Source organism: Jaculus jaculus, chromosome 9 (genome assembly GCF_020740685.1).
Source record: "Jaculus jaculus isolate mJacJac1 chromosome 9, mJacJac1.mat.Y.cur, whole genome shotgun sequence".
NCBI classification, from domain to species: Eukaryota; Metazoa; Chordata; class Mammalia; order Rodentia; family Dipodidae; genus Jaculus; species Jaculus jaculus.
Genome location: NC_059110.1, coordinates 4,163,691 through 4,175,906, shown reverse-complemented (window position 1 = coordinate 4,175,906; position 12,216 = coordinate 4,163,691). Strand labels below are relative to the sequence as shown.

General features: G+C 45.9%; 1 protein-coding gene across 1 annotated transcript; it reads left to right on the top strand.

The window, feature by feature from the left end:
• Positions 1-519: 519 nt before the first annotated feature.
• Positions 520-2,483, top strand: LOC101617749 (polyadenylate-binding protein 1-like). Its single transcript, XM_045159433.1, has one exon. The coding sequence runs from the start codon at positions 520-522 to the stop codon at positions 2,470-2,472; it is 1,953 nt and encodes a 650-aa protein (XP_045015368.1). The 3' UTR covers positions 2,473-2,483.
• The last annotated feature ends 9,733 nt before the right edge of the window (positions 2,484-12,216 follow it).

The window sequence follows — 12,216 nt, the reverse complement described above, 5'->3', positions numbered from 1 at the left end:
GCCCCTTTGTGTCTTCCAAAATTAATGTTGAGGGCAGAGTGTGTGCTCTGAGCTCAGAACACAGATTCATTAAAAACCCTCACTCTACCCCGATTTAAAGTCAATAAATAAACAGCGAAAAACATGCAAAGGCGATTTTCCAATGACCCGGGCGTGCTGCCCGCCAGATACTCTCTTTCATAAAACAACCCCGTGAAGCAGCAGACTCCACCCTACCAGCCTGCCCGCAGCAGCAGCAGCCTTGACCCGGAACCCAGACACGTAGCTGCGGGCCCCACCCGGACCCAGCCAAACCTCCCTCCCTCCCTCCCGGAAGGAGTTCCACCCGGCCGGAAGTTGGCCGCCCGTGACAGCGGGACCCCCGGGTTCTAGGCCGTTGAGGAGTTTTCCATTCCGGTGGCTATTTGTGCCCTCGTCCCCCTTCCTTCCCTTTCCTCCGCGTCCGGCGGGGCCCCTGCCGCGGCTCTGCCCGGGGGGGACCGGCGGGGGGGGGGCGCCCCGGGGCCCGAAGCGACGATGATGAACGCCGGCTTCCCGGGCTCGTCGCCGGCGACGCTGTACGTGGGGGACCTTCACCCGGACGTGACGGAGGCCATGCTGTACGAGAAGTTCATCTCGGCCGGGCCCATCCTGTCCATCCGCGTGTACCGCGACCGGGCGAGCCGGCGCTCGCTGGGCTACGCGTCGGTGAACTTCCAGCGCGCCGAGGACGCCGAGCGGGCCCTGGACACCATGAACTTCGACGTGATGAAGGGCCGCCCGGTGCGCATCATGTGGTCGCAGCGCGACCCTTCGCTGCGGCGCAGCGGCGTGGGCAACATCTTCATCAAGAACCTGGACCGCGCCATCGACAGCAAGGCGCTCTACGACACCTTCTCGGCCTTCGGCAGCATCCTGTCGTGCAAGGTGGCCTGCGACGAGAACGGCTCCAAGGGCTACGGCTTCGTGCACTTCGAGACGCAGGAGGAGTCGGAGCGCGCCATCGACAAGATGAACGGCATGTTCCTGAACGACCGCCAGGTCTTCGTGGGCCGCTTCAAGTCGCGCCGCGACCGCGAGGCCGAGCTGGGCGCCCGGGCCCGGGCCAGGGCGGGCGGCGGCGGCGGCGGCGGCGGCGGGGGCGCCTTCACCAACGTCTACATCAAGAACCTGGCCGAGGACGTGGACGACGAGCGGCTCAAGGACCTGTTCGGCAGGTTCGGGCCCGTGCTCAGCGTGAAGGTGATGACCGACGAGCGCGGCCAGTCCAAGGGCTTCGGCTTCGCCAGCTTCTCCAGGCCCCGGGACGCGCAGAAGGCCGTGCAGGAGATGAACGGCCAGGAGCTGGGCGGCAAGCACATCTACGTGGGCCGGGCGCAGAACAAAGTGGAAAGGCAGATGGAGCTCAAGCACAAGTTTGGGCGCATGAAGCAAGACGCGCACACGCCCAAGGGCGACGGGAAAACCAGGTACCAGGGGGTGAACCTCTACGTGAAGAATCTGGACGACAGCATCGATGACAACCGTCTGCGCAAGGAGTTTTCTCCCTTTGGCACCATCACCAGCGCCAAGGTGACCATGGAGGGTGGTCGCAGCAAAGGGTTTGGTTTTGTCTGCTTCTCCACCCCGGATGAAGCCACTAAGGCAGTCACGGAAATGAACGGGAGAATCGTGGCCACCAAGCCACTCTACGTAGCTTTAGCTCAGCGCAAGGAAGATCGCCAGACCCACCTGAATAACCAATACGTGCAGAGGATGGCAAGTGCCCGGGCTGTGCCCAACCCTGCGGCCAGACCCTGCCAGTCGACGTCTTCCTCGGGTTACTTCCCCGCGGCGACCGTGTCACAGACTCAAAACCGGGCTGCGTACTATTCTCCCAGCCAAGCTGCTCAGCCGAGACCAAGTCATCGCTGGAGTGCTCAGAGTGCCAAACCTAGTCCATTTCGAAGTACGCCTGACGCTGGCCACCCAGCAACCCCCAGACCACCGTTCAGCGCTGCCAGGCCAACCCCTTCGCAGGTGAACCCAGGCTCCTCGGCGCAGCATGTTGCTAACTCCTCCTCCCAGATCACCGCTCCACGTTCTGCAGCTGCCACCTCTGGCCGCCCCGTTCCACAGTACGAATACGCGGCCGGAGTACGCAACCCCCCGCAGCGTCCTAACATACAGCCGCACGCTGTCGTGCGCCAGCCCGCTGTCCAGGATGAGGAACTCCTCACTGCCTCCCTTTTGGCATCTGCCACCCCAGAAGAGCAAAAGCAAATGCTGGGTGAATGGCTGTTTTCCCTCATTCAAACCATGCACCCTACTCTTGCTGGGAAGATCACAGGCATGCTGTTGGAGATTGGCAGCTCGGAGTTGCGCCACGTGCTCCAGTCTCCAGAGTGCCTTCGCACTAAGGTCGAGGAGGCGATAGCCGTGCTGCAAGCCTACCAAGCAAAAGAGGCCGCCCGGAAGGCCTTCGGCAGCGCCGCTGGCGTTCCAACGGTCTAAAGCTCATCAGTGACTGCGAAAAGAAACACATGCTTCACTGAAGAAAAATAACTACATGTCAAAAAACTTAAATACTATGAAAAATGAAAAATGTAAAATAATTTTTAAAAGATGGGGAAATGTTGAAATCTCTGAACTGAGCAAGTTACATGCTAGTCTTCCATTGCCTGATTTCAAGATAACAGCAACCAAAAGGAGAGAGGAGGAAAGTATAAAAACAAGTTCAGAATTGTAGACCCTTGGAACAAGAATTTTTAGCAAGGTACAAATTGTAAAGCTTTCTTTTAGTTTTTGTAATTCTTTACTGTGAAGTAGCTCGGGATGTCAGTCCTGCTTTACATAACAGAATTGATACCTGAGCAAAGAAACGTAATTTGGATGATACATTTTTTTCCTTTAATAAAATTTTCATTAAACAGTGTAAATGAGGGGAATAAAGCATGGGTGTTGGCTAAAGACGTCTTGGAGACACGGGGCGTGCTGATGTTGTACTTACACTTTTCTCGCTCTGCCATATTCAACACACAGTGTCCGTAGTTCACACCCACACCAATTAGCATGGTACCAGACAACCAACTTCAACGTAGGATCTTGTGTCTAGAACATCAAATACGGAAAACCCATTGAATCATAGTAGTGGAGCAGCTTAGCTGTGGTCTCCTGGGCTTCAGTGACGCACTTTCCCAGTGTTGTATGCACTCGGATGTATTTAGTATGAGGAGTGGTGCGTGCCTTCTACAGACGAGATGTAGCTATCAGATCGCCCTTACTGTATGCTGGCATCCTGATTGGGACTTGAGAAGTACAGGATCCATGGTTTCTTGCCTCTTGGTTATGGTGGGATAGACGGTAATATGGCAAGTTATGCAAGGAGTCTCAGGTGGAGAGAAAGATTTGGAGACTAATGTGTTCAAGAAAGCAGGCCCTGAGAAAATCCCAAGGAGGGGCTTTCAGGGAGAGGGAAGTGCACTAGGAAGCACATGAGATCTGGGTAGTTTCTTGTCAGAGAAAATTCTGCACTGACTGGCTGCTTCCACCTGAGGAAGGAGAACATTGGGAAAAAATGAGGTAAGATGTATGGATCATGATAAGTTTGGCTTTCATAGAATACAGATTTATACAATGGAATTAAAATGGTATTGTATTCATTTTTAAGTTAAAATTATTTTTTGTGGTTGAATAATTGTTTTGTGTCCCAAGATGGCAGCCCCATGTCACTGAAACATATAACATTGCTGATCATTTCTCAGTGTTTTTCTTTAAACATAGATTGCAGTATAAGTGAATAACTCTACAGGAAAAATAAAGCCTCCAACAAAATCTGATCGGTATCTGTGCAAATAATTGCAAAGTGACCAGTTTTCTGGTAGTATATGTTAAAATGGTTTGCCATTTTTAATTGTTACTACCCACTGGTAATCAGAATTGCCATCAAGATAAGTTTGTATAGTTAAGATTATTGCAAATCCAAGGTTTTTAGTGGAATGGAGAAAAGTGAGATTTCCAGAAGAAGGGCATTTTAAAATGAATCCACACAAAAACTGTGGAAAAGATTCTAAGGTATTAGCCACTTCATGAACATTTTTCAATCATATTTCGAGAACTGAAGTCCTGGTGATAGACGGGACATGAATGTCAAGTGGGAAACTTCCCACAGGGCTTGTGGGAACATGGGAAGGACAACATAGCAAATGTAGTCAATTTTTTAAATATTCAGTAAAAAAAATTCCTCTGATATAGCCGCTTATTTTCAGAAATAATGGATTTGAACCCAGGGGAGACATGAACATGAGTTGCCAGTGGTCACAGCTACCACAAAAATTTGAATAATAATAATAAAAATCTCCAAGAGAATACATAAAACAGACACATTGGTGGCGTGGAGTATGACAAGTGAAAATAAATGATCTAGTTCTGTATATATCAACACAGGGAGTGTGACAAACTGTTAGTACTGTTTTGAAAAAATATGGTATGATGTAAAGTATGTCAAACTATACACAACAGATGCACAGTGTTCAAAGATACACATGGTAAAAGGTATAGAAATAGCAGTTACAAGAATGGTGAGAACGGCCCTGCCTTTGAACATCAATTCTGCCTATCAGACTGTCTTCTGTATCTTTGCTGCGTATTCAGAAGTAAGAGCAAGACCTGCCCATTTCTCATGAGTAGTTAACTGAAAGATAATTTTACTTTTAGAAATTAAATTAAATTTTATTTTAATTTCTAAAAATACTTTCCCTCAAAGTAAGAGGTATAGCAAAAACATTAAAAATAATGACATTTTGGTATAAGTTCACAAAACTGCTATTTACACCATAAATTTCATAAATTAAAACATTGTCCTTTTTTTTTGTCCTCAGATTGATATGATTTTTGTAGCTTTTGGAAGTCCTTGTAGGATAAAAACATGTCTTTACCCTATAATTTATCATAATTTGCTTTTTATTTAAAAATTCAAAAAATTTTCTCAAAAAGGTGAAAATCCTTAGCATTATTTTATTTCCTGCTTATTAAGGGGATTCTAGTTCTTGCAATAAATAAAATATTTTGGCATCACTTAATTTTTTTCTGTCCCTATGAGACTGGTATCTAGTTACTCCCCTGGCATTCCTCACAACATGATTTCTTTATTATGCAATGACCATTTCATTATATTTTGTTGCAGCCACAGTTAATTGCTTCCTTCTTAATATCAAGGTATGATCTTTAGAAATATTTTAAGAAATTATGTTTCGCTGTACTTTGTTGAAGACTGACTCTACTGGAAATCATCAAAATACTGTATCCATGAACTAAAATTTCAGTTCCTTTGTTTGCACTGTTTCACCTTCAAATGCACTGGACATCAAAGTCACTTTCGAGTGACAAGGACAGAGTCACTTGGGTTCCCTGACTTCTGTCATGTCAAAGCTACTGTCTCAGAGTGGGCACATGCTTCCCACAGGGTCTGGATTCAGTTACCCAGTCCGCCTTTGTGCTCCCAGATCTTTGCATGCTTACGCACCAGAAACATGCAACTGAATTCTTGGGAGTACTAGTCATGTAGTAAGGGAAGGGAAGGCAAGACATAAGAATGCATCTTAAAACAAACTTTTGCATGTAACTGCTAAGAACACAAGCCAATGGATAGCTTTGTAAGGGAAGAAGAATTTTAGACTCACATGCTCATGTGGATAATACAAAGCAGATTGGCCCTCAGTGAATTTTCTAGTATTTAAAAGTTTCATAGGACAACTTAACTACTGCATACATGGGGCAGAGGAAGAAGGGACCTGCCTGTGAGTACTCCCATGTGCCTGGTGATAGGCGAACTTGCCTGGTACTTTCAAGTTTTGCTCAGCTCCTTACTTGTCCTGATCTTTGTGTCCAGACTATCCATCTTCTCAAAGTCTTCTTCCCACCCTTTCCCCCTAGTAACCCTTCCAGAGCACACGGAGAGCTTTCCCACACTGGGCCTCATCTAAAAGCCCTGTGCAGCTGGTGGCCAACCAGAAATGCCTCCAACTTTAATAAAGTGTTCCACCCCAGCCAAAAGTTGCCGGGACCATCACTGCATTTTCACAGGACCTTTGGAGACCAATCTTACTGACTGACTAAAGGGCAGGGATGAAGAACAGACCATAGCAATTTGCATTGCCTGTTTATTTGTGAGGAGTAGGCATGTGTCAGCTAAAAATCGCTGAGGGAGAGGCTTCAAAAGGCTGAGTCTTTTCCCCATCCCCAATCAAATCCATTCCCAGTGTTCACCTCCAACAGGGCCTTTGAAGCAGTGATGCTACCACCTGCTCATCAGCTAACACTCATTCAGGTAGTCTTTGGACCCAAATGGAAAACCATTTTCTCAGGGAGTTGATATTTTCCATTGAATGTAAGAGCCCAAGAACCTTGTGGCGTTTCCATCTCCTCCTACTCTTTGTCAAAATGACCACAGAATGTTAACAGGAGGCCCTCCCAGCCCATCGATGTTTAAAAAGGAGTATCCGAGTGAAACAATATACGAGAAAAGACTTCATAAAGCACAGGGCCACACAAACATAACACTGCCATTTTCACAGTGACTCAGACTGGTGACTGATGATGTCACGGCTCTTGGATAAAACAATCCGTGTGGTAGAGAGAATGGTGCACCACAGCCTCTGGTCGCTGCAAAGGAACTCGAGATGCATGTGCCGCCTTGTGCATCTGGCTGGCTTGTCTTGAGGAATGAAACCTTGGTCCTTTGGCTTTGCAGGCAAGCGCCTTAACCTCTAAGTCATCTCTCCAGCCCTGCAGAGTTTTTGATAAATGTGTTTTTGCAACGTAATGATAACGGTAAGAAACCAGTGTGGGCCTGCACCTCCCATCAGGTAGCCTCGTGCTTTCTCAAGGGCTCCCGCGTCTTTAAAACGTGAAAAATGGCCTCAGGACGTGGGAAGAAGAAACAAAATTTGGTTTTGCTTGTAAATAAGAAACAACCCTAATTCAAACACACACGCTGTCTGCTAACACCCTGGTAGATTAGCATAATCAGAAAGGCGAATTCGTTCTTTCCAAATCTAGGAAGGAATTCTCCCCATCTGCTTCTTTACAAAGCTTAGGACCCTCCTGCCCTTTCTGTGAGAGCGCTCTTGTTTATTGTGATTTTAGTAAGTTTATCCTTTACGGACTGTAACTCACGTGGAAGTCTTCTTGCCTCTCAGGGAGCCTAGAGTCTCCACGGGCCTCTGAAAGGGTGCAGCGGCTGCGGGCCGTGCAGCTTTGAACCGCAGTCCGAGTCACCGTGGAGAAAGGTGCGTCCCCCAGCCGCGCAAAGAGCAGGCTCTGAGCCGCCGGGCCACCGCCCACGCCGGCGCCTCCCAGCATCAGCGAGCCCGGGCGCCGGGGCGCGCCAGGCGGGTCTGCGGGGCGCTGGTCCCAGCCTGCCTGCCGTGCCTGGGGACCACCGGCGGCTGAGAGCCAGCCTCTCCGACCTCAACCCGACCCGCTGCTTTGGCTTAGCGGCCCAATGCTATCCTTACGGGTTGACTCCATCCACTCAGGTGGGCAGCACATCACCTGACTCAGGCCAGACAGACAGAAGCCCGGCAGAAGCGCGGCCACCTGAAAGCCTTCTCGTCCTGAATTTCGTCCTTTCTGCTTTAAGCTATTTTTCTTCCTCCTGGGCTCACAGCTCAGCTCATGCCATACTTTTTCGAGTTTTGAAGGAACCACTGGCCTACATTTGACTTCCTTGGACTTCTTTGAAAAATCACCTGTTTAATAGTGCTTATTTTTATTTTTTTTTCTATCTCATTTTATTATTTTTGAGACAGCATCGCATAGATTCCAGGCTGTCTTAAAACTTGCTATGTCCTTGAGCTTCTTTCTGATCCTCTGCCCCCACTCCCTAATTGCCAGGATTACAGATACACTTGACCTCGCATGATTTATGCGGTGCTGGGGATCAAACCGAGGGCCTCACTCCTGATAGGTCAAAACTCTGACAACTGAGCTACATGGTCAGCTCCTTGTGGATTTATTTGAAATAACAAAACAAACAAAATAAAAATGTGACTTGATCTTCTGCTCGTTTATCTTGAAAGACCAGATAATCTCCTGTTGAATTCATTCCAGAACAGTGTGGGGGGGGGGGGGGGGGGGGCGTCAGCACAACGGAATAGAGGCATGCTAGACACATAGTTAGAAAGTGCAGTATGACTTTTCTTTGTGTTCCTTAGAGAAGACAAAAGTCACACCTCCTTATTGAGGTCCCAGGAAGGATGAGATTGTAGTTCTGGTCTAGCATTTGTTTGAGCTGTTCCTTTCTTACTGAGGGAAGGGGATGGGTTCTGTGGGAGGGGATGGGCTCATTGGGAAGAGGATGGGTTCTGAGGGAGGGGATGGGTTCAGTGGGAGGGGGTCGGTTTTGTGGGATGGAGAAGGGGATGAGGTCTGCCAGGGTTGCAGACATCTAGATCTGCTACGATCTCATTTATTTACCATGACATGTGAATACCAAGGAACACACTTTTTTGTTACTGTATTGCTATGAGTCTAAAGAGAAGGGTGAAAGATACATATGAATTTGGTTATACATACATTTTAAAAGCTAGTAACCATGGTTACTATTGAAGGGATTTCTGGGAAAGAGAAGAGACAGAAGAGAAACTTCACTGTGTACTTTTTACATCATATTTTTGATGTGTTAAAATGTGAATGGAATTATCTATTTAAGAAACTACATACATTTAAGAGAGAGGAAAAGGGAGATAGAGATGGAGGACAGAAAAGAGACTTTTCTCTGTCTCTCAGGAGCTTGAAGACTGTGAGTGAATGTGGGTGAAGACCTACCAGAACCAATGTCATGAAAACAGAAAACCTTACTTTTCTTTGCTCTTTCCTCAGAGGTTTACACAAAGAACATCTCACTGCATACTATCTGTGTACTATGCACAAATAACTGTGTACTAAGTTTCCTATAAGCCAAGAAGTGAAGGTATAGTCACCACAGAAAATGGAGACTTTTCCTCCGTTTGTGTTGCTGAATGTCTGTACGCATCAGCACATGGAGCTGAGAAGGTAGGGATTCCAAAGCTAGCTAAAGAAACAGGCAATGGCTGACCCCGTGGGCTGACATCCAAGCATACTTCAGGCCTCTCTTCAAGAACTCTGCCTATCAGGTCCCCTGTGCACAAGGAAGGTTGTCCTGTGACAGGCGCAGTGGATGATATGTCACCACCTCACTGCAGTGTGACGGGTTCTTGAACCCCAACTTCCAAGAGTGGGTTTTCCTGGGAAGAAGACACCTGGAAGGTCTGCAGCAGGAGCCATGATGCAAGGACACACAGCCCTAGGTCACAGAGCTAAGGGCAGAGTCCTATGCGTTCCGCCCAGCCCCTCATTGCACACAGGTTATCCAAGATGATCAGCAGAGGTCTCTACATGTGATTTTTCTCAACTACCAGTGCCCTCTATTAGAGCCAACACAATTCTTAATCAGGCCCAGTGATGTGTAAGTGACATGATATCATGCCTCTTTTAAGAGGGCATTCCGGGGCTGGAGAGATGGCTTAGCAGTTAAGTGCTTGCCTGTGAAGCCTAAGAACCCTGGTTCGAGGCTCGATTCCCCAGGACCCACATTAGCCAGATGCACAAGGGGGCGCACGCATCTGGAATTTGTCTGCAGTGGCTGGAGGCCTTGGCTCGCCCATTCTCTCTCTCTCTATTTCTCTCTCTCTGCCTCTTTCTCTGTCTGTCACTCTCAAATAAGTAAATAAAAATAAACCAAAAAAAAAAAGTGGGCATTCCGAAGGCACTCACTGACATCATTGGTGACTCCGTTTGCATCCTCAAGGGGCTTCAGAATTCTCAGGGAGACAGCAAAATCAATAGAATTGTATACATAAATGTTATGATAAAGACATAGAATTTTCATTCCCAAATATTTTTGGTGAAATGTAATATAATACAAAGTTGTCATTTACTTTGTCAAGAAAGTTCTCATAAAAATCTACTGTCTTCTGTCAGCACCAGTTCCTAAAAGGCTAACACAAGCAGAACAACTGAAATAATATTATCTAAAAACAAGAGAAAACAGTTCCTTGTAGTTTAAACACAAATAAAAAGAGCTAACCTCAAACATTTATGATATTTTTATCATATGTCTTGCTTGTTATTATGAATTTGTCATTTTGGTTTTAGTTTAGAAACTTAAAATAAAAATATGGTGTGACATGGATTATGATTTTAATTTTTCCTCTGAAATGTTTATCACTAACATTTTAGAGAATTGTTTCATGGATGTTAAATGGTGAAAATATAAACTGTATTTTTAATGCTTTTCAGTAAATTTACTGCCTATGTCCCCAATAAAGTAGCATAAATTCAGCACCTCACTCCCGTAGCTGTCTTTTATTTAAATATTTGGCATCTGTTCCTCAAAAAAATGGGTGGAAAAGTGACATCAGGTTCTCCTTGTTAAGTGACCACCATGTGTAGGACTTCAGTTCTCAGTATGGCAGACTCACAGGTTTTTGTAGAAGGGGTAGCACACATTGGATGATGTAACAGTCCTACATAGGCTTCTGCTCTCCTCTATCCCTTGGTGGTTGGAATGACCGATGATTCTACTTTCTTCTGCTGATAGGGTCTTGTTATGTAGCCCGGGCTGGACTTGAAGAACCTCAAGCTTCAGTCTCCTGAGTTCTCGGTTTACAACATGGGACCCTGTATTACTACCTTTGATTTGTACATTTAGAAGTGAAGAATTACAAGGGAAATTGGGGTTGAGGACTTTTTGAAAGTAGTCTGTAGATTGTCTCAGAGCCTGCTGATCAATGGGAGTCCCCTGTTGCTGATGTCAGTACTGATAAATGGTGAGTCAGTGCCAAGTTGCGATGCCACCAGCCTTCTCTTTGAACTCTTGGGCCACTTGAGGATGCCTGTGTTTTTATTCTTTCTTTCCTCATCCTTTTCTAAGATGAAAACCAGGGTGATGATCCTCTCCTGTTCCATGGTGTCTTCATTTCCACAGGTGCTCAGACCTTTCTCCCAAACTCAAGGTCACACTGACTCCCTATCTGCATAATGTCTTAACTTGGCCAGTTTCTTTGACTGAACTTGGGATTTTCTATATAATCCTCTTAACGAATAGATGTACATTAGTGTATTTGTTTTTCTGATGGTGAACTTGCATTGTGTAACAAACCACATATGATCATAGCATGTCAGTCTATACTTTAATACTTTTAGTTCAATATTTTCTGTAGGATCAATGTATCCATGTTTTATGTCAAAAGATCCTATAATTTCCTTTATATTCACTTTCCCGCTGCTCTTTCACTTTTAAAATTGTTAAACCCAGCTGGGTGTGGTGGTGAATTCCTTTAATCCCACCACTTGGGAGGCCAAGGTAGGAGGATCATGATGAGTTTGAGGCTGAGGTAGGAGGTTTGAGGCCAGTCTAAGATTACATAGTTAATTGCAGGTCAGCTTGGGTTAGAGTGAAACACTACCTCAAAAAATTTTTTTAGGGGCTGAAGAGATGGCTTAGTGGTTAAGTGCTTGCCTGTGAAGCCTAAGGACCCCGGTTCGAGGCTCGGTTCCCCAGATCCCACGTTAGCCAGATGCACAAGGAGGCGCACGCGTCTGGAGTTCATTTGCAGAGGCTGGAGGCCCTAGCGCGCCCATTCTCTCTCTCCCCCTCTATCTGTGTTTCTCTCTGTGTCTGTCGCTCTCAAATAAATAAATAAATAAAAATTAAAAAAAAAATTAATTAAAGTTACCATGGTTTTAACAATAAACTGTGGGGCTGGATAAGTGGCTTAGTAGGTAGGGCATTTGCCCGCAAGTTCTAAGGAACCAGGTCCGATTCCCCAAGACCCACATACGGCAGATGTACATGTGTCTGGAGTTCTTTGCAGTTGTTTGAGGCCCTGGAATGCCAGTTTTCATTCTCTCTATCTGAATCATTTTCTCTCTTTTTCTCTCAAACAAAAAGTAAATAAGTATATAAATACATTTTATTTAAATTAAATTGTGGAGAGGATTTTTTTTTTTTTTTTTTTTTTTTTTGGTTTTCTGAGGTAGGGTTTCACTTTAGCCCAGGATGACCTGGAATTCACTCTGTAGTTTTAGGGTGGCCTCAAACTCATGGTGATCCTCTTACCTCTGCCTTCCAAGTTCTGGGAGGATTTGTATTTTTCTATTTTTAAGATGAACTTGTATAATTTGGAAATTATGTGTTCTTCTAATATATGTGAGATCTTCCTTTTGATGGTC